This window comes from Emys orbicularis, chromosome 15 (assembly GCF_028017835.1).
Source record: "Emys orbicularis isolate rEmyOrb1 chromosome 15, rEmyOrb1.hap1, whole genome shotgun sequence".
Classification (NCBI taxonomy): domain Eukaryota; kingdom Metazoa; phylum Chordata; order Testudines; family Emydidae; genus Emys; species Emys orbicularis.
Genome location: NC_088697.1, coordinates 21,997,975 through 22,020,257, shown reverse-complemented (window position 1 = coordinate 22,020,257; position 22,283 = coordinate 21,997,975). Strand labels below are relative to the sequence as shown.

The window sequence follows — 22,283 nt, the reverse complement described above, 5'->3', positions numbered from 1 at the left end:
GCTGGGGGCCTGCAGGAGGCTCACGCGGGTCTTGCTAATAAGCGTGCCCATTTCAAGACTCTCCTCCCCAGCCCGTCCTCACCTTTGCTGCAGGTGCCCTCGTCGCTCCCGTCCCCGCAGTCATCCTTGCCATCACATTTCTGGTTTTCAGGGATGCATTTCCCGTTGCGGCACTTGAAGTTCTTATCTGGGCATTCTGGGAGAAAGAGGAAGCAGCCGCTGCTCAGAAACAGCAAAAAGGGCACAAAGTGCCAAAGATCCAGCTTTAAGCGACCCGCCTGATGGAGGAGACAGGACCATGCTTGCAGGGATATAAAGGAGCTTCCTTACTGAGGCTGCAGGACGCAGACAGACCCTGTGGTTCTCTAGCTTAGACTAACACCTCTTACCTTTAACCCAACGCTCATGCTCTATTTCCCCTCTGTTTCTTTCTCCATCTCCTCCTACGAATCTGCTCTTTTCTTTCTCCCCTTTCCCACAAAACATTGATGTTATCCCAGGCTTGGCAGAATTCCCATTTTTATTGATTTGTCATTCCAATGTTTATTTTTAAGCTTTTTTTTTTTTGAGCTATCAAGTTAAATTTTCACAGGCATGCAAAATTACTTGTTTCAGCATTCCTCCCCTCCCCCCAAATTTTCATTGATTTAAATTTTGAGGGGCTGGAAACGGGGGCTGGAGTCAGGCAATAGTTATTGAACACCAGACTTTGAGATTCAGAAAGTTACAACTTTATAAAAGAACACAAATTGTCAACACCCCCTGTCCAATTATGTAAAGTAAAATGTCCTTGAATCAAAACTCGAATACGTTCCCAAGCAGCATTTTTCTTACTTTGCGCCTCTGTCAGTTTTGATCGTCAATCGATGGAAATAGTTGTTCCTCAGTTTTGAGTGTACGATGAAATTGACATTTACAAAAATCCAACCCTTCCAAGCCTACTTATTCCTTACACAGCCCCTTATAATACCGCTACTTTGTCCCAAATAGCCTGAATTTGGCAACTTTCCAGGTGCTTTGCAAAAGACGCCTCCTTTGAAAGGGTCTGGTTGAGGTGCATTTCCTAGATCACGCAGAAGGTTAGTAGCTGGCTGGCAGCAGAGTTCCTGCAGCACTGATTTTAATACGGTTGGCATTTAATTTAATTGCATTTATTGTATGGATGAATTATGTGAGGGCACCCAGAACATGGGATAGGAAACTTTTTTTTTAAATCTAAATAAGTTATTATAAAACTCTTGCTTTTCTGTGGGAAAAGTGCAAATATTAATCTAGCTCCAGTCAGTTACTCTAATTTTATATTTATTTATTTTTTTGCAGGCAAAGCTGATCCTCCCTCTCTTTGTTAAAACCAGTTCAAACTAAACACAGAGTCACCCCAATTGCAGCTAGAGTCAGATCTAGCTCTCACCTCACCAGCTCTAACACTCTTCCCACCAGTGTTTTTCACACATTGTCAGGTCTCAGTCCCTCCTGTTCTCTGTCTGCGGCACACATTAGTTTATTCTCCTGAGGGCTGTAATACATTGGTCTAATTGTGGTTGTTGACTAGGTGGGTGGGGGTGTTAGTGGCCTGGACTATACAGGAGGTCAGCCCAGATGTTCTGGAGGTCTCTTCTGGCCTTCAACACCGTGACTTAACGGCCTGGTCTCAGCGTGGGGCGAAGCAACAGGCGAGTCACTTACTGCATTGCAGCTCATCACTGTTGTCCCCACAATCATTCACACCGTCGCAGAGCCAGAAGCGTGGCTTGCACCAGCCGTTATCACACCTGAACTGCTCCTTGGTGCAATCTGGGGAAGGAAGGGGAGACGTTAGATCAGGGGTCAGCAACCTTTCAGAAGTGGTGTGCCGAGTCTTCATTTATTCACTATAATTTAAGGTTTCGTGTGCCAGTAATACAATGTAATGTTTTTAGAAGGTCTCTTTCCATAAGTCTATAATACATAACTAAACTATTGTTGTATGTAAAGTAAATAAGGTTTTTAAAATGTTTAAGAAGCTTCATTTAAAATTCAATTAAAATGCAGAGCCCCCTGGACGGGTGGCCAGGACCCGGGCAGTGTGAGTGCCACTGAAAAATCAGCTTGTGTGCCGCCTTCAGCACGCGTGCCATAGGTTGCCTACCCCTGCGTTAGATGATGCACCGATGCCATCGCTCACCGGTACAATACACAACTACAGGCTGGTAATGGGTTTCAGACAGTGACATTTCAGCAGGTCTCTCTCCATTGGAGACATGCCCAGAATACACTTTGGACATGGCCCTGGGTGGTGCATCTCCACCCGCGGGAGCTGAATGTGCTTAGCAGTCTCCCAGGCTGGGCCCCTTCCTGAGAAACAGAAGAGCCAGAACGACTGACTGTACAGGGAGAGCCTGCAGCTCCCATAACTTGGGGACACCAAGGCGGATCTTCAAAGCCACAAAGAACCTTTCAATTGCACCCTTAAGGAGGAGAAACAGGAGCCAGTCTAACATCAAATGGGGACAGATGTTTAGTCCCTCAGACCAAGACTGGCTCAACATCTGGGGCTGAGCATTTGGATGAGATGGAACCTTCTGCAACAACTGGCCATTCCAGCTTGCCAGTCATTGGCCAGTTCGGCACTTGGCATCAGCCTCACATACATGGTGCCAGATACCATAGGGGATCGGTGCCCTGCAAATGCCCGAGGGACTGGCAACACGCACAGACATATTTTGGTAGCCAGTTTGCAACATCTTCATGTGAGCGGGTTACGACAAACCTGGCTGAGTGGCACCCTGGCAGCAGCTTTTTCCATGCAGTTTGGGTATCCTCACCAGCCATACTGTTTAAGCGTTTGCCCCAGTGCATTCTGGGAAAATCTGGGCAGCTATCCCATCATGCCTCAGCAGAGGACTGAGTGCCCAGCAAACTTGCGCACAGACTGACACCAGAAGCACATGGAGCAATGCACTCTGGGATGCACTGGAAGAGTCAGGAGGAAGCAACACCAGCCAAAGCCATTACAGAAAGTCAATCGTGTTCCAAGCGAGACAAGACTCAGCTGCCAATGGCTACTGAGAGGGCAGTAAACGTGTTTTGAGCTGACTATGTCACTAACTGGTCACACTCAGTAGCACAGACAGAGCCTGATGCGTTTGTAGGGTGAGGGAACAAAGAAGAACCGGAGAACAGATTTTTCACTCAAAAAGAGCCTGGGATTGAGTACACACCCGGGCAGCCCGAGCACCCACTCATCGCCCCAGGGGGGCAGCGAGCACCCATGGGCCGGGAGCACACCACTTTCATCCCAAGGGAGTTGAGTCCTGTCATTTAGTACAACGAGACCTGAGCCAGGGGCTCCAATCTCCTCTCATTGACTCTAGGCCATGGCTAATGACATTATCTGTGGGATTATATATTAATCAGAGAGACAAAAATGAATCCACAAACACACACACACTCCCATGCTCTGCCTAGGAAGGAGCTATAAACAGCACTGTAGTGCCCTGAGCATGACAGGTCATGAAATGTAATGAAATGCGTGCAGGTACGCCAGCCCCCTAGGGCATGCAGGGGCCAGGTGGTTGGGACCACAAAGCAGCATCAGCAAGGATTAAACGGCAGAAAATCTCCCAACAGGCAGTGGTCGGAGGGAGGTTAGTGAGTGAAAGTCACCTGGCATTGGCTCTTTGCAGGGAGATTAACAACAATAAGAATGAAGGCTCACGAACTATAAAGGGATTCCAGACCGATCAAGCCGCTGATTGTTCCTTATCTCCACCGGGCTGAAGGTTGGGGGAGGAAACAGTTTCCACTGGGAGCTTGATGCTAGTTGGACAGGGGTGTTCCCCAAGCCAGCAGGAGGTACGTCTACACTTACCGGAGGGTCCGGCGGCAGGCAATCGATGTTCTGGGATCGATTTATCGCGTCTGGTTTAGACGCGATAAATCGATCCCGGATCGATCCCGGAAGTGCTCGCCGTCGACGCCGGTACTCCAGCTCGGCGAGAGGAGTACGCGGCATCGACGGGGGAGCCTGCCTGCCGCGTCTGGACCCGCGGTAAGTTCGGACTAAGGTACTTCGAATTCAGCTACGTTATTAACGTAGCTGAATTTGCGTACCTTAGTCCGAAGTGGGGGCTTAGTGGGGACCAGGCCAGGGTTTGACTTTCCTCCATGAAAAGGGGAAGACCAGCCTGACTCACAGTCAGATTCAGATCTTCAACAAAAAGCCACAGCACCGGAAGGCCTGATCTTTGGAGAGAGACACTCCCCACACACACCAACACCCACACACACACCCCATGTCCCCAGTGTTCAAGGTTCAGATCAACTCAGTCAGCTGGGTGCTGGGCTGAAGGCAGCTGCATCAAGATCCATTTTCACTCCCGTTGAATGATAGGAACAGCAGCAGCACCGACACCTTTGCATCAGTTGCTACGCACGTGCAGAGCTGAAGTAGCCCGTGTAGAGCTGTGGTAGAGCCATCACCCAAAAGCTCGGCAGCCCGGCTGGTAGGCTCTGCTGGTGGTGCACTCCACAGATCACGCAGCAGGCAACCAGAGCCACTGAGGGCAGGTCTTCACTACCCGCCGGATCGGCGGGTAGCAATCGGTCTATCGGGGGATCGACTTATCGCGTCTAGTGAAGACGCGATAAAATCGATCCCCGATGGCTCTGCCGTCGACTCCGGAAATCCACCGCGGCAAGAGGCGGTAGCAGAGTCGACGGCGGCGCGGCAGCGGTCGACTTGCCGCCGTCCTCACAGCCAGGTAAGTCGACCTAAAATACGCCACTTCAGCTACGCTATTCACGTAGCTGAAGTTGCGTATCTTAGGTCGACCCCCCGCTGTAGTGTAGACCTAGCCTGAGACAGCGTTGGACTTATAACCCATGTCTAAATTCATCTCCAGCAAGACAGCAACTCTGCAAGCTGCCAGAGGGGATTGCTGGGCCCAGCAATCAAGAAAGGACTTTCCCTACCGAGATCTCTCTCCGTAAAGGGTAATTCTTGTGGCTTAGGATGCACAGGTTCTAAAAGACACCCCAGTCTGGCTAACCTCCAGCCCTGCGGCTGGACTACCAAGAACTGCCTTCAGCCCCCAGCCCTGATGCATTATCCCAATCTGTCCACTTGGGGGAGCCCTGAGCAAGTCAGGAGTTCCCTCCCACTTGCTAAAAGAACAGGAGTACTTGTGGCACCTTAGAGACTAACAAATTTATTAGAGCATAAGCGTTCGTGGGCTACAGCCCACTTCTTCGGATGCATCCGAAGAAGTGGGCTGTAGCCCACGAACGCTTATGCTCTAATAAATTTGTTAGTCTCTAAGGTGCCACAAGTACTCCTGTTCTTTTTGCGGATACAGACTAACACGGCTGCTACTCTGAAACCTCCCACTTGCTGACATTCCAGAGAGACCTCTCTGTCCCACCACATGGCCCTGCCTAGAGAATCCAAAGGAAGGACTTACTGCAGGAGCGCTCGTCGCTGGAATCCGTGCAGTCCATCCAGCCGTCGCAGCGCATGACTTTATCAATGCAGCGGCCAGTGTTGCAGGTGAACTTGCCAGGACAGGCTGCAGGCAACAAGGGAGAAAGAGAAAAGGTGCAACATGCATTAGCCTTGCCAATAACCATCAACTCCTCTTGCATTCAGTTTTCGGTGTGTCCATTTCTCTGAACCCACATGCTGCACTGAGGACACAACATCTGGACCAGCGTGGGTGAATGCTCCTGTGTGAGTGGAGTGGATTTTCCAGAGATAACCCACTGCTTCCTGCACCGGGATGTTCCTAGACCTGGATGGGCTATTCTATCCTGTGCTTGCATCTCACCACGTCTGTTTCCACCCACTGGACACTTGGCATGAAGAAGCCAAAATGAGACATTATGTAAGAACAAACTTGAGAGACAAGGTTCGAACGACAGACTGGATCCTGATCCGGACTTCCCCAAAGCTCAAGTGTATCTGTACCTCGTGGATTCAGTGAGTCTGATCATCAAGTGCAGGGGACTGGTCTAGAAGACCTCTCGAGTGCCTTTCCAGTCCTACACTTCTATGATTCTATGTCTCCCTCTAGTGCTGGGTCCAGTGACTACAACAATCTGCTACTTATTCCCAGTGAAGAGGAGTTACTCTTTTCACTCAAATACCCTCGATGCCTAAGGCCTTGCAACCTGGGGTGGTCTCATTAAATTCGAGCCAGGATTTCCTTTGGCCCATTTACAGTAACAAAATTCAGATCTGGCTCAGTACTTTCCCAGCATTTGGGGTGGTCCAGTTCAGGTTATTGTTAAAAAAGGGCCAGAACCTTGCATTTGCCTCAGAATTGCACTAGAAAAAAAAAAGGGATGTGCAAATAGGTACATATAGAATTCCCGGGATTTTATCAGTGAACAACGAATGCATGCCACCCAGCTTATAGAGCAACTACAGCAATAAGCCAAGCAAGCAGGTGTCCTTCCCAAGATGTGATGGCCCAGCTGGGCTATGCACATCCATCACCACAACTCATTTCATTTCCCACCCAAACCCTCCAGGGGTCAAAGGGCAGACCAATAACCCAGCTGCATCCCTCCTTCCTCAGCAGCTAAGAAAATAAGCCCATTCCCCTGAAAGTTCACAGCATCTGGACTTCAACTTACGGTCACTGGAATCGTAAGACAGGAACTCTGCCGAGAAGCCAGTGTCTGCGTACGACTGGTCTGAATGGAACCGGACCGTGATTTTGTTGCTGTTACTTGCCACCACAAACTGGGAGCGCTCTCCACAGTACCTGGCGGGAGGGGAGGACAGCACAGATTTAGGAACTGTTACAGTACAGAAGAGAGGGTCCCTCCCTCACCAGTAGAAAAAGGCAATTTCCTCTCTGTGTCTCACATACGTCCATCAACCTAGGACACCAACAGGGTCTTCTCACTCCCACTCACTCTAAACAAGGGCTGACCCCAGCATGGATTAGCGGGGTGACCATGGCTCCATGCCAGGTGCCAGATTTAGATGCCTCGCCCCGAACTGCAGAGCTGCAAAGTTGAGACCTGGATTTCAAAGTCGGGGTGCTTAGATCGGTGGCGAGAAGGGGGCTGTTTGATATGGCCCATGCAAGATATAAGGGCCTGCAAAGATCTTGACAATTGTTGGTAGCTGGTGTGCTGAGAGACCACTGCCCCTCATGCTGACCAGCAAGGTCACATTGCTTCCTTGTGCTTCCCCGGCTGCCTGGATCCACCTGTTGTCTCTTGTTTTATACTCAGATTGTAAGCCCCTTGGGGCACTTTGTTGTGTGTGTGTGTACAGCGCCTGGCACAATGGGGTCCTAGTCCCTGGCTGGGACTCCTCAGTGCTACCACAACACAAGTGCTACCAAGGGTCCGGATTTAGATTCTGATCTCCCCCACATTTCCAAAAGGGTGGTTAGCCCTAGAGAGCTGACCCAAGCACTCAACAAGATAGCTCACTTCTATTAAAACTTTTTAAACCATGAATTATTTTTGCAGGAGTTGTTGCATTGCAAAGCAGCAAGCAGGTGTGGCTTTCAATTCCATTAACAAATTAACAGAAAACTAACGTAACCAAGTTGTCCTTGTAGCGTACATAGCTGATCTTGCTTTCTGCACACTGCACCTTTAAGTTTGCCATTGCGTATTCGTTTCAGATGACTCACACACCAACCACTCCCCTTCTCCACTTCACTTTTGTGCTTCTCTTTTAGGACATTTACTGAGGTTGAAAGCACAGGGCTGCTCGGTGTGAACAGAAAGAAGAACAGTCCTATCTGGATTCCTAACCGGCATCTGACAGTGGTTAGCTTTGGAGACAGCATCTGATGTTGAAATCCAAGTAGAGTAACCCCCAGCTATAGCCACTAGGCCGTGATCCCCAGTGATGGGCAACAAGCCAGCTTCTCACAGCAGCAATAGTGTAATCCCACCATTCTCTATGGGACATAGGAACTGCCAGACTGGATCAGACACCTGGTCCATCCAGTCCAGTATCCCATCTCCGACAGCGGCCAATGCCAGGGACTTCAGAGGAAAGTGTGAGATAACCTGCCCCCACGAAGGTCTCACCCTAATCCTCAATAGTTATTGGCTTAAACCCAGAAGCATGAGGTTTTATATCCCTTCCAGAATCTGTTAGCATTTGCTATAGCAGCTCTGGGGATTATTGTAAACAATATAAATGCCCAATCCCATTTGGAATCTTGCTAAATTCTTGGCCTCAATGACCCTATGGCAGTGAGTTCCACAGTTAATTTGCCTCCCTTTGTTTCATCGGTCCCCAGCCTGTGCCTCCGAGTCATGTCACATTGCCCAGCACTTACTTTGTATTGCTGATCTCCACATAATCCTTGGTGCAGGAACCGACCGGGACGCCAGGTTCCAATACGTAGAACAGGTTGAAACGCACCTTCACGTTCTTTGTAGGGGGGACCTGAGAGGGGTGAGACAAGAGGCAGCAGAGTCAGTGAGAGGCGAGTGAGAGTGGGGAACTGGTTTCTCTTCCTTCCTCCTTTGGCGATCAGAAAAGGGAGAGAGACACCAATTTAGACGGAAGATGGGTGAGATTTGGGGGGGCAGAAGACGAGTCCATGAGGAAAGGCCGGAGCAGAACAATAATAAAAATCACAAATAATCCTTGGCATTTTCACAGTGCTCTGTGCCTCCCTGCCTCAGTGGGGGGCATTCTTTTGCCTCTGCAGGTCTTTGAAATTCCTGTTTAAACCAGGGTCCCGCCACCAGGCTGCAGGCAGTGGCCCTGGGAGGGAGTGACAGCAGAGCTGGGCCATAAGGGACTCCTCCCCAGGGGAAAGCTAGCCAGCATTTCGTTGGGGAGAAGACACCGCACCCCCAAGAAAGTGGAGAGCATCACAAAGGGGGGGGGGGCATGCAGAGCTTTTCAAACCTGATTCACAACAGAGACCGGGCCAGTCAGACAATCTACCACCTGTAGTTTACTCTGGACAGCTCCCATGGGTTGCCAGGCAAGCCGTAGCTTTAGTCCTAGCCGCATAGAGCCAGGTGTTGCTACAGGAGTTACCCATCGCCCAGCTCACCTGGTCAGTTTCAGAGGAAAGATGCGAATGGTCAGGGAAAAGCCTCATGACACCGCTAGAGTCATTCGGAACAAGGACTGACCAAAGCAAGGTAGGGGACATTGACAGAGGGGAGAAACCAACACAGAAATGGACAAATCAAGTCAACCCAGGGCCCATCATCTCCAGCATCCCATCCCATCCCCCATGGTGGCCAGTAGCAGATGCTTCGGAGGAAAGTACAAGAACCAACTCCAGTGGAATAACCTGCCCACGGCAGAAGTTTCTTCCTACCCCATCCATCAGAGGCTGGCTTGTTCCCCGAGGTCCCTTATGCCCTGTGTAAAGCCGGAGCCAGTACTATTATTCACATACAATACCGAGGGGGATGAAAGTCAACGGGAGCTAGGCGCCTTAAAAAAAAAAAAAAAAAAAAAAAAAAAAATCTATCCTCACCCCCAAATCCTTCTGGGAAGCCTGCTAACCTCTTGGCCTTAGCAATCACCTGCCGAACTCACTGCCATGACTTTAACAATGGGCTAAGCTGACCCCAACTGGCCGCCTCCACCTCCCACTTCTATCAATCCACGCTAGGCAGAAGGGTCCGTCCCGTGCTCTCACCTCTATGTTCCAGACACAATCCATGTTGGGTGGATAGTGGGCTGGGTAGTAAGGGGTGGTGAAGTTTCCACTTTCTCCTGTCAAAGTCTTGCTGCAGGCTAGAAGACAAGCAGGAAAAGGAAATCAAGATGCCAGGGCTTCCAAAAGCAGTGATCGGCTATTACCCGAGGCAGGAACAGACACAGGCAGAGCAGCCTTTAACGAGGTTAAGCCAATCTCTGGAGATACCGGCTCCACTCCAAGGCGTGGATAGAACCCAGGAGACCAATTAGGTGGTCTTCCCAGCTAATCCAACATAATTCCTTCCCCCTTCTCCTTAGGGGGCATCATTAAAGAAGCCAAGTGCACTGTGGGTAAGACAAGAGCTTCTGAGAGCCAGGAAGAGACCTGCTTCTAAGGGACTCCTGTGCAATTGGCAGCATCATCACAAGCACCTGGCTTCTCCCTTCCCCACCTCCACAAGAGGGGGGGCTTTCCCGAGCCCCCTACTTACTTGTAGGCTTCGGGAGCTGGAAGAACTCCGCCTTGAAGCCAGGGTTCCGCCCCTCAGCGTTGGTGATCAGCATGACCAGCATGACATTCTGGGAGGACAGGAAGGTCAGGTTGTAGGACGGAGGGTAACTGCCGCACAGCCTGGGAGGAAGGAAGCACAGAGAGCGCCACGCGATGGAACGGAGCAGAGACAGGAGCTCAGTTGCCAAGTTATGCCCTCTTCACTGCTTGGCATTCCCCTTCCCCACCACGTAGAGTCCCTACCCCGCCCCAGAAAAGATAATCCCAGATTTAAAGGGACACTATCAGCTCAATCATATAATAATATCCAGTTTGCATTAGACCTCACAGTGCTTTACAAAGGAGGGCCGGATCATAATCCCCACTTGACAGCTGGGGAAACTGAGGAACAGAGCAGGGGGAGGGGGAATGACTTGCCCAAGGTCACCTAGCTGGCCAGTAGCAGAGCCAGGAAGAGAACTCAGGTCTCGAGTCCCGGTCCACTAGGCCATGCTGCCTCCATGTATTACAGTGGTTCCTGAGCTATGGGACCCTGTTACTGGGGGCTGCAGAGTGGTCTCTTCCTCCTGGTTGCTAAACTGCTTGACAAGAAATGAAAGACTTTTTTTGTGAGCAATTGTCATTGCCCCAGGGATCGTATGTGGTCAGGAATAGGCAGCATGGCATCTATTATGTGCGTGACACTCGGAGCAGGTTTCCCAGCCGCGAAGAAGAGCTCCGTGGAAGCCTGAAAGCTTGTCTCTCCCACCAACCAAAGTTGGTCCGATAAAAGCTATTACCTCCCCCACCTTGTCTCTCTAATACCCTGGGACCAACAAGGCTAGACCAACACTGCATAGATTGTATGTGTATTACAGCAGTGCCCAGCCCGGAGACCCAAATCACAGGCCAGGACTCCACTGTGCCAGGGCTATACAAACAAAACGAAAGCCCCGTCCTGAGAAACTTGCAATCTAAGGCTTGGTCTACACTAACCCCCCAAATCGAACTAAGGTACGCAACTTCAGCTACGTGAATAACGTAGCTGAAGTTCGAAGTACCTTAGTTCGATCTTACCTCGGTCCACACGCGGCAGGCAGGCTCCCCCGTCGACGCCGCGGTACTCCTCTCGTCTAGCTGGAGTACCGCAGTCGACGGCGAGCACTTCCGGGTTCGACTTATCGCGTCCAGACAAGACGCGATAAGTCGAACCCAGAACTTCGATTGCCAGCCGCCGAACTAGCGGCTGGGTATAGACGTACCCTAAGTGGTTTTTCTTTCAGTTCAACTTTTTCATAGTTTGCGCCACATCTCGAGAGTCGTCCCCCCCCCCCAGTTGTTTTAAGTGAACATTTCTTTGCCTGGGCTGCCAATACATTAAGGTTATTAAAAGTGATTGTTTTGTAAATCCAGACGACTGTCCATTCGCTGCGTTACCCTCCTCGTGGACAAAAACAAATCAGTGAGGGCAGTTTCACTTGCAGAGGCTTACGGCGATAATATTCAGGTCGGCTAACTCTGCCATGAGAAAGCTCGGCAGGCGAAAAAACAAACTGCTTCCATTGGAATATGCATTAAAAAGGACTATTTCTATCGGCTTGGGACCATCTCTTTGTTCCGTGTTCGTACAGTGCCTGCCGTGACCGGGACTCCTAAGTGCCTCCACAATAAGTGAATTATTAATTATATATTAATTATCTTAGTCCACCCAGGAAGGAGGTTTCAAATGACCTATTTATTCAAGAGCTCTCTCCCCATCTCAGTTTTCTCCTTGCAATCCCTCTGCTCACACCCCCTGCTGCTCTCGTGCGGGTCTTGCATTTATTCATTCTTGCTCTGTTCAGTTAGTATTCGGTCCGACCCCAACAGCCGGTTAAGTCTGGAGTTCAGCGTCACCCCACTGATTTATCGGATTACTTCTGTTGTGACGGCAGCCCCATTGTGCTGGGTGCCGCATAGACACACAGGAAGACAGTCCTTGCCCTAAAGGGCTTGATTCCTACTCACTTTCCTTCGGAGGCTAATTCCACAGTCTAGCAGCTCTGGCTGTCTCATAGACTCATAGATTTTAAGGTCAGAAGGGACCATTATGTTCATCTAGTCTGACCTCCTGCACAACGCAGGCCACAGAATCTCACCCACCCACTCCTGTAACAAACTCCTAACCTATGCCTGAGTTACTGAAGTCCTCAAATTGTGGTTTAAAGACCTCAAGGTGCAGAGAATCCTCCAGCAAGTGACCCGTGCCCCACGCTGCAGAGGAAGGCGAAAAACCTCCAGGGCCTCTGCCAATCTGCCCTGGAGGGAAATTCCTTCCTGACCCCAAATATGGCCATCAGCTAAACCCTGAGCATGTGGGCAAGACTCACCAGCCAGCACCCAGGAAAGAATTCTCTGTAGTAACTCAGATCCCACCCCATCTAACATCCCATCACAGACCATTGGGCATATTTACCTGCTAATAATCAAAGATCAATTAATTGCCAAAATTAGGCTCTCCCATCATACCATCCCTTGTCGGACAATTCCCTTGTTATTCGGCGCAAGAGTCCTGTGGCACAGCATAATCCATTACTCCTAACTATACCCCTTGCTCTGCCCGGGACAACTCCTCGGCATTTGACGCCCTTCAGAAGCCTGTGGACGGGCCCCACTTTCTTCCCCCCACCCCCCGAATCTCCCCACGGAAGGAGGTAGCCCAGAAAGGTCACTCACATCACAAGGGTGTGGGGTTCCACGGGGCTCAGGGAGTTGTAGACCCTGATGAAGTCACTCCCTTCGTGGCAGGGCTCCACGTCGAAGGTCTTGAAGGTCAGGCTGATGACGGAGTCAGCGTCGGCCCTCAGGACCCACGTGCACCGAGCATTGTTCGGGTACGGGCTGTTGGGAAAGCCCGGGGTAGTGAAGCTGGTGATTTCGCCTTCCTTGGCGTGTAGGGCAAAATTGCAGCTATCTGCCGAGAGGAGGGCAGGGGGGCAGGGGAGAAGGTCCGGATGTCAGTAAAGGCATCACAGAAGGGAAAGCAGATAGACGTCGCAAACAGGTAGTTCTTGGTTTAAACCGCAAGAGATGAAAAGCACCGAGGTCCAACACCACCGCTCTATCTGGCCCCCAGTAATCCCAAGGTGTGGGCTAAGAGGCCAGGAAGCTCCGATGACTTGGTTTTCTGCGTGCAGCTTTAAATTTCTAAAAACTCTCCCTGCATGCAGAGTCCAACAGGGGATTTAGTCTTTAGTCTCTCTGCAGACTGTTACAGAGGAGACACACACACACTGTGCTCTCTCAGGGAGACCAGACCTTTGTTCTTTCTTGTTATGGTTTTCCTTTAGCTAAAAAGGAAAGTTGCACTATCTATGGAAAAACCTGCCACTTGGGAGAGGCCCACCTAATCCTACTAGAGGATCCCGAAGTCAGACCCAGTGAGGGGTCACGTATTTGGAATCATGAGCATCCCTAGGCTTCTCCTGACCGCAAATGAAAACCCTCCCAGCAAATCCAAGAGTTTCCTAGAGCTCAACCCAGGGGGCTCCTAGTGGAAAAGAGGAATCAGTCCCACCCTCCAATTCAGGGGCAATATTTGCTGGCAAGAACAGTAAGAGTTGCACTTACTGTCTCCTGGTGACTGCATTATACTGGAATCAGCAGCTACAAGAGAAAAAACACATCACTGCTGAGATGTTAGGCAGGGAGCACCCAGCCAGCCTGCATTTGACGGGGGGAAGAGCATCTTCCCTGACAGTGAGACCTGGGGAAGCTGGTCCTCTGCCCCCAAAACAAGCAGAGCTCTGGCGTAGATGCCTTCGATCATAGGGGAGAGGGCTCAGGTCCGGAGGCTTCAGAATCCAAGCAAACAAGCCACAGTACAGAGTTCTCTTATGATCTCGTCCTGGAGGGAGGACTCCAGCTCTCTCCAGAAGCAGCAGGGAGAGCGCCGGGCTTCCCCATGAGCACCACCTGCTTCCAGCTCCCATGCTTAAGAGTCGCCGTTCCTCACTAGCTGCCTGGGGTTGGGGAATCTTCCTTTGTCTCCAGCCAGCCTGTCCTGGTTCCCAGCCCCGTCGCCCCCATCAGAGGGGGGATGAGCTCTCACGAGCCAAAAAAAAAATAAAATCCCACTCCCTGGCTCGACCCCGACCCCAAAGAGTCCCTTAGCGCTGCTACTGCTGCTTCCCCTGCACCATACCTAGAACACGTCACCTGTCCCAGGCATCCAGTGCTTGTCAAATTAGCACTTTTCCCTTTTGTAGAGCCTTCCCTCCAAGGACTCTCAAGCCATTTCCAGTCATTAACCTTCACAGCCTGGGCAAAGTAAGCAAACGTCATCCCCATTGTACAGACAGGGAAACTGAGGCATGGAGCCGTTAAGAGATCTACCCACACCCAGCGAGCTAGTGGCAAAGCTAAGACTAGGATGGCTTGCAGGCCTCCAAGCACAGGTCTATTCTGCCTCCCAAAGAAACCCTGCAGAGTTAGAATCACCAGGGCCATCAGGCAGTTCCCTCCCACCTGACCCAGAGCCCAACGAGGAAGAAGAGAAGGGGAACGAAGCTAGGACTCACGGAAAGCAACGATCGACTTGACTTGCAGCACGGGGTTCCGTGACTTGTACTCCACCGTTTGGATCAGACTCTGCTTGTCAGCCATGGCCTTGTCGAGCGCCTCGGCCCTGTATGCCGGGACGATGAACTCCGACCAGTAATAGGCAACCACGCTGCCTTCACTGCAGGGGGAAAGGGAGGCAAGTTACTGACAGCATGCAAACGCCAGGGGGAGGAGGAGGAGACGGGATCCGGGGACTCAGACTCTCAGACTTTAACGTCAGCAGGGACCATCATGATCATCTAGTCTGACCCTCCTGCACGTTGCAGGCCACAGAACCTCCCCCACCCACTCCTGTAATAGACCCCTAACCTCTGGCTGAGTTACTCACGTCCTCAAAACAAGTTACAGAGAATCCACCATTGACACTGGTTTAAACAAGCAAGGGACCCGTGCCCCACGCTGCAGAGGAAGGTGAAAAAGCCCCAGGGTCTCTGACAATCTGACCCACAGGGAAATTCCTTCCCGACCCCAAATACAGCAATCAGTTAGACACCGAGCATGTGGGCAAACCCCACCAGCCAAACACCTGGGAAAGAATTCTCTGTAGTAACTCAGAGCCTTCCCATCTAGTGTCCCATCACCAGCCACTGGAGTTATTTGCTGGTAGCAGTCGCAGATCGGCTCCCCGCCATCGTAGGCAGTCCCATCATCCCAGCCCTTCCATAAACTTATCAAGCTCAGTCTTGAAGTCAGTTCAGTTTTTTGCCCCCACTGCTCCCCTGGGGAGGCTGCTCCAGAACTTCGCTCCTCTGATGGTTAGAAACCTTCACCTAATTTCAAGCCTAAACCGGTTGATGGCCAGTTTATATCTGTTTGTTCTTGTGTCCACATTGGCACTTAACTTAAATAACTCCTCTCTCTCCCTGGTATATATCCCTCTGGTGTATTTACAGAGAGCAAGCATATCTCCCCTCAGCCTTCTATTGGCTAGGCTAAACAAGCCAAGCGCTGAGTCTCTTCTCACAAGGTAGGGTCTCCATTCCTCGGATCATCCGAGACGTCCTCCTCTGCACCCATTCCACTCTGAATTCAAGGCCCAGGAGCGGTGGAGGCTGCAGGGAATGAGCGCACTCTGCTCTCACCCGAAATCCCCTGGCTCAGCCTGATTCTGAGGGCTCTTGGGGCAGAAGGGGAGCTCAACAAACTGGCTGAATATGGCCTTGCCAGGGGCTCTGCTCACGGAAGGGCCCTGCCAGACTGAGTCACCCACAGAGTCTCTATCCCTTAATACCACGACGAGGCCCCTGGCAGACCAACGTCACTTCATTTCAGTCTGGTGCCGCACCGTTCCGTTCCCTGGGGGCTGCTCCCATTCAGAAGCAGCGTGTTACAAAGACGACTCATTGCATTGGGTCCGTCTTACTCTCTTAATCTAAAATAAAAGGGAGCCCGACTGGGGAGCTCACAGCTGCTCCCTGTGCATGGGGGAAAACCAAGAGGTATTGCTGCAGTGAGGTGGCTCTGTCCCATGGTACCCCAGGAAAGGTAAGTTTTTACCTCCCTCTAATTTCCGGGATGTACCAGCTCCCTGCCCCCACGTATGGGCTCAGGATGCAACTGTAGGGACGCAGCACCCACCTGAATGCAGTTATTACTGTCTTCTTGTGATAAGGGCCAATGTCTCGGTTATTTTTATAGATCTCCTCGATCTAAAATTTAAAAAAAAGGTAAGAGAAACACATTAAATATACAGAAAAGCACCTAAACAAAATCAGGAGCAATTCAATTCCCAGCAGGTCTGGGTATTAAAAGAATAGAGTCAGGTTAAAAACAACCCCTAACATCACAGCCAAAGTTTGCAAGCCTGGGAACCTAAGGCAGGCTCCCGAGTCCATATTTAGGCACCTACAAAGTCATGGGAGGACAACTTCAGTATCATTCGTGAGGTGCTCAGATACTTCAGCGATTGGAGGCAGCGGAAGGGGTGTTGGCATCCTAGAAATACCTCCACAGCTGGATCTGCGACACTTTCCACAGCACTGAGCTCGGCCCACTGAGCTCAGGTGGACATACAGAAGGCCGGTACTGCAGCCAGGGGGAGGCATCAGGGCAGAAAGTGCCAAGTGGACTGCCATGCAGAATCCCAACACCCATGACAAGCTCTGGGGTGGGAAGACGGCTGAGCGGACAGCTCCCACGCGGGGAGGAGTCAGCGAGTCCCTTACCGTGTGCTGCACCTTCTTGGAGAGCATGGCAAACTCGGTGGAGTTGGAGTTCTCATAGGCGTCAATGAAGTTCATATTCACAATCACTAGGTGGCCATTGTAAACCTTCTGGACAGGGGCTCTCCGGTCTGGAAAATGCCATTGCAGAAAGAGAAAGGATCTCAGTGCAGCGATCAGAGCGAGAGAGCCTGAGCAAGGCGGGGAACTTGGCTTACAAAGGGCAGGGGCAGAGCTGGGAAGAGAACCCAGGAGTCCTGGCTTCCTACTCTAACCACTGGAAAACACAGACAGACCCCGGTTGTCAGCAGGCGGGACTGAACCTGGGACCTCTGGAGCTTAGTACATGACCCACACACTCCCTAGCTGAGGAAGCACGTCCCAAGCTTCAGAGACTTCCCAGTGGAAATCCCAGACGAGCCCCCGGTTGTCAGTGGGTGGGATCGAACCTGGGACCTCTGGAGCTTAGTGCATGAGCCTCTACTGCATGAGTTAAAAGCCAACTGGCTCTTAGCTAAGGCTGTAGCAGACTCATTAACTCTCTCTAAGTGGTCTCGGTGCGACTAGATGGGACAGAACAACACACCTAGGTGGTGTGTGGGTTACACTACCACATATAGAGCCATAGAGTTGAAGGCCAGAAGGAACCACCAGATCATCTAGTCTGACCTCAGGCGACTTGCCACCCCCTGCCACCGAAATCAGACAAAGTCTTGCTGGCTTGAGGAGACTCAACTGCTGTGTGGCAAAGGCAGGGAACAGGAGGGACTGGGATGCTTAAGTGCCAGAGGCCCCCCGCAATGGCCGCCCCACTTTCACCCACAGCACCTCAGGAGTTGGTCAGCAAGGGGAGTACCCCAGCCAGGACAGGCTGCTGCAGCTGCCCCCCAAGGTAGTGCCATTGAGCCACATAATCCACACTAAGCAGAGAGACGGCCGCCAGCTTTTACATGGCACTTCAATTGCAAGCTCTGCAGAGCAGGGACTGAATCTTACTTTGGTGTTTGTGCAGAGACAATACAATGGGGCCCGTGGACCCAAAAAAGCAGCAGCGTTCATCTGTGGGCAGCTCATTCGCGGGAATTAAAGCCCTCTGATCCGGAGGGGTCAGGTGCCATGGGCGAGCCCACCCTAGCCGCCCAGTCTAGCTGCCATGTCCAGGCAGGGAAGCGCCACACTCACATTTGAAGTGCCACACCAGGAGGCCGACAATGAGGGAGACGAGCAGGAAGACGAGCAGCACAGTAGTCACCACCACCCATCGCTTCGGGCCGCGCTTCTCCACCTTCTTGGCATTCATGGTGGGGAGGAACTCCACCCCCTCCTCCAGGCCGTTCATGTCCTAGGAAGAGGAGTAGGGGACACAGGGTTAGAAAGCTCACTGCTACAGGCACACCACGCCCTGGTGCCAGGGCTTCTCGGTGCAGAGGGACAGGACTGGAACTCTAGAGATGTGGGTTCTAGTCCTGCTTCCCCTCATATGGAAGGAAGTGGGACTAGTGGTCATCACAGGGAACTAGGATGAACATGAAGCACAAAGACCCTGTCCTCGGATTTATTTATTAACCAATGTCTTTATTCAGGAAGTTTGAACGGGTTGACAATTCTAGCCACATAAAGATCAGACAATACAATAATCATTACAACAGCGAGCTTCTGTGTAGAAAAATATTATGCAGTAATCTAAATCATTGGACCTCTCTATGTAATGGAGCGTTACCACTAATCCTGTTCTCTTTTTACTAATGACCCCTGGGCGGTGCCAGAGCCATCATAGGAAGTGCTCCCTCGCTGCTGATCAGGGTTAAAATAACCCCCCTCTCCCAGCTCAGCCCCCATCCCACCCCAGAGCTCGTCATCAGTGCTGGTAACCTGCACTTGGCACCTTCGCCCCAAGATCCTCCATCTCGCTGTAGTAACGGGCTCCGGTGCCACCCCTGAGGAGAGTTAAATAACTCCCTGCACGATAATTCAACACGTCATTACAGAGAAACTCACAGTAGGGCAAACATCAAAGTGATCCTTGAATCACAGACACCGCAGTTGTTGGCCAATGAACACACAGACACACACATGACTGGGTCCCAAGGTACAGGCCTACCCAATGAGATCAGCTCTGCCAGAAGACTGAGCAGGTCAACAGTCCACCTAGCAGATGGCCCTGGTACACATATGCAAATCACGACATTATAACCTTATGAGAACTGTCTTCAAGCTGATGAAACCAACAGGAAGTTACTCAAAACAATTCTGCAACATGCATGCACCACACGCAGCCGGGTGCGTATTGCAACACACACCAAACTAAATAACTTGCAACACTTTCCTGGGAGCAGGAAAGTCAAGATGCTTCTGCAACCCGAATTCAAGCAGCTCCTGAATTCACAAAAGGTAAGTCGATCCAATTAAAGGAAATCAAAAGTGAAAACAGATCAAGTGTGTGAACACGCCAGTCAGGAGCTGTGACTGCTTAAAGAGAGGAGACCAGGGGGGCGTATGGAAGGAAGTGAGACTAGTGGTTATCATAGGGAACTAGGATGTAGGATTCCGTCTCCAGCTTGCTTAGTGACTTTAGCAAGTTACTTAAACTCACCTGGAAATGGGATCATTACAAGAGCGTTGTGAGGTTTAGAGAGAGAGGTTTGTAAAGTGCTTTGAAATTCTTGGTTGAAAGAGGCTACTGACATGCAAAATGTACTAGGTTCAGAGAGAAGCTCATGCCATTAGTTTCAGTAGCATAAAACCAAGAACTCTCATGTGGGACACTGGGAGAGCATGAAGGAGCACACGGATCTAGAGAGCACAGAAAGACAGTGGACAAAGATACTCCATCAGGATGTGGGCACCACATGGAGCTTGGGCTCTGTCCACACCAGCAGGCTGCACCATAATTCGCAGGGTAGCAGGAGGTCAGAGCTCCCTGGTCCTGTCTCCACTCCAGCTTCCAGCCTTGCCATAAATCACCACCAGCCCGTGCAGGAGACAGAGTTTTCTCAGGGGCCTGGCTGAGACTGCAGAACAATCTCCCACGGGCACTAAGAACCATCCCAAACCTCCCCGCCTCCTGCTTCCAGTTCCAAGCACAGGACTTTGACCTGCCGTCTCTAACAAACGCAGAGCAGCATGGACATAAACAAACCCCAAACAAAACACTCCACAGCACGTACAGTTCTCCCCCTGGGGAGAGGAACAGAGGCGCAACAGAGCACACAATAGATTTTAGTTACTCACAGCTGAAAGGTGCTAGGATATCAGGGTGATGAGGGCAGTATAACAGCAGATATAGAATAGTAGAGGAGCACTACTAGTAGCAAAATGTGCTAGTGTAGATATGCCCTTAAGTACAAGGGTAAGCAAGTATTAACCTCTCATAGCTGGGGAAACTGAGGCACCAAGGGGCAAAGTGACTTGTCAGGCAGTGGCAAGGCTGGGAGTTGAGCCAAGGGTCTCCTCGCTCTAACCATTAGATATCACTGTTTCTGACACTTGACTGTCGGATGTTCATACAGGGACATCCTGCTCAAGAACAGGTCACCAAGAGTCAAGCTGTGAAGTTTGCCAGTCTACGTCTAAGCAGAGCGTTTGAGTGCTAGCTTTAATAGAGTCAAATCTATGGGCAGCACCCCTCCCCTCATGGCTAAGAGCACCTGTGGTTTTCACACTTACCGAGGGAACGCCACACGAACGCCACACAAATGCACGCCAGAGCAGGGTCAAGGAGTAGAAAGGAGAGCTCAGGGGCCTGACTCAGCTGCAGCATGAATAGACAGAAACCCAGAGGCTGCAGGGAGGGGCTGAGGAACTCACTGCCACATACTGGGAGGGTTTCAGGAACACACACGGGAGTTTCACTTTCTCACAACCCTTGCCCCGCCTCCAGCTCGCCTCACCCCTCCCACGTACCTGCAAGGAGCAAACTCAGCCAGGCCAGGGAGGGACCCAGAAACAGCCTGTGCATTTCCTTCCCAGATCACGGAAAGAGGGGCAAAGAGGAAGGAGCAAGCGTGCGATATAGTCTGCATTCGCTTCTGTTTCTCGCCAGCCAGGACTGGTGCTACCATTTAGGCAAACTAGGCGGTTGCCTAGGGCGCCAAGATTTGGGGGCGCCAAAAAGCGGTGCCCCCAATTTTTTTTTACATCATTCCTATGCCCCCTCCCCAAGCGTGCGGTTGCTGCTCCACTTCTCCCGCCTCCCAGGCTTGCAGCGCCAATCAGCTGTTTGGCGCCGCAAGCCTGGGAGGGGAGGAGAATTAGAGCGGGGTCGGGGAGCTGCCGGGGGGGGGGGTGCGAGCTACCGCAGGGCTCCCCACCCCAGCTCACCTCTGCTACGCCCCCTCCCCGAGCGCGCCGTCGCTGCTCCACTTCTCTCGCCTCCCAGGCTTCCGGCGCCAATCAGCTGTTTGGCGCCGCAAGCCTGGGAGGGGAGGAGAATTAGCGCGGGGGCGGCATGCTCGGGGAGGAGGCGGAGCAGAGGTGAGCTGGGGTGGGGAGCTGCCGCACGGCTCCCCGGGGGGGGGGCTGCCACGGTGGGGGCGCCTCAGGGCAGGGGGGGGGAAGCTGCTGCGGGGGGGGGGGGTGCCTCAGGGCGTAGAGCTGCTGCAGGGCTGGGGGGGGGCGCAAGGTGGAAGTTTCGCCTAGGGCGCAAAACTTCCTAGCACCGGCCCTGTCGCCAGCCTTGGTATGAACTGTGGTTGCACACACTCTGTACACTCACACATTGACACAAGAGGGTGTCTCGTTTTACACTTGCGGTATTTCCTGTTTTATGCACCATCCAAAGGGCGTGGCAGAGTTCTTAGCATCAGCCCTGCAGTCTAGACACATCCTACTAAAAGGGGTTCGAATCCCACCTGGGCTAACGCAGCCCTTCATCTTGCCCTGTATCCAGAGCTTCATACAGTTCACCATGCCTTTCTGAGCCTCTGACGCCACCAAGGCCTACCTGCTAGGAAGGGAGATTAAAAACCCCAGGGCACTCCTCATGAGAGCAGGGGTTCAGAGCCCCAGTTCACTGGCCACGTTTCTGCTCCCCTATAGCATGCTGGCTGCCCCCCTTCTCATCCCGAGGTGGCTGCATTTCTGTGCTGACGGGGTGCAATTTGTGAAGCGCTCTGGGACCCTTCAGCTTGAAATGCGCCTAGTAACAAGTGAGTCTGGGCCATCTCTCCCCTCGAGCACTGCAGCCTACTCCAGCCTGTCCCTAACTGCTGCCCAGCTCACCTTGCCATCCCCTTCATCTTGGCCATGTCGCCTCTCCTCAAGGCTCCTCACAACAAATCCAAGGACCCTTTAGGGTGAGGACCGACTCAGTCGCCTCCTACCTGATCCATGTATCTGCTCTCCCCGGCTATTTGCCCTAGTGCTTGCAAAGCTCTGCACTGCTTCCTTCGCTTATTCTCAT

The 22,283-nt window shown here is 51.7% G+C and overlaps 1 protein-coding gene across 1 annotated transcript in view; it reads right to left on the bottom strand.

Moving 5' to 3' along the window:
• The window catches only part of ST14 (ST14 transmembrane serine protease matriptase), a 49,875-nt gene that overhangs the window by 5,286 nt on the left and 22,306 nt on the right, over positions 1 to 22,283 (bottom strand). The window contains exons 2-14 of the mRNA XM_065417185.1: positions 18,065 to 18,224; positions 16,886 to 17,013; positions 16,299 to 16,369; positions 14,678 to 14,838; positions 13,728 to 13,763; positions 12,834 to 13,071; positions 10,120 to 10,259; positions 9,627 to 9,724; positions 8,295 to 8,404; positions 6,616 to 6,746; positions 5,442 to 5,546; positions 1,687 to 1,794; positions 83 to 196 (exon numbers count right to left, since the gene is read on the bottom strand). Of these exons, the coding sequence (XP_065273257.1) occupies positions 83 to 196; positions 1,687 to 1,794; positions 5,442 to 5,546; positions 6,616 to 6,746; positions 8,295 to 8,404; positions 9,627 to 9,724; positions 10,120 to 10,259; positions 12,834 to 13,071; positions 13,728 to 13,763; positions 14,678 to 14,838; positions 16,299 to 16,369; positions 16,886 to 17,013; positions 18,065 to 18,224 (1,600 nt within the window). The remainder of the gene's footprint in view (positions 1 to 82; positions 197 to 1,686; positions 1,795 to 5,441; positions 5,547 to 6,615; positions 6,747 to 8,294; positions 8,405 to 9,626; positions 9,725 to 10,119; positions 10,260 to 12,833; positions 13,072 to 13,727; positions 13,764 to 14,677; positions 14,839 to 16,298; positions 16,370 to 16,885; positions 17,014 to 18,064; positions 18,225 to 22,283) is intronic.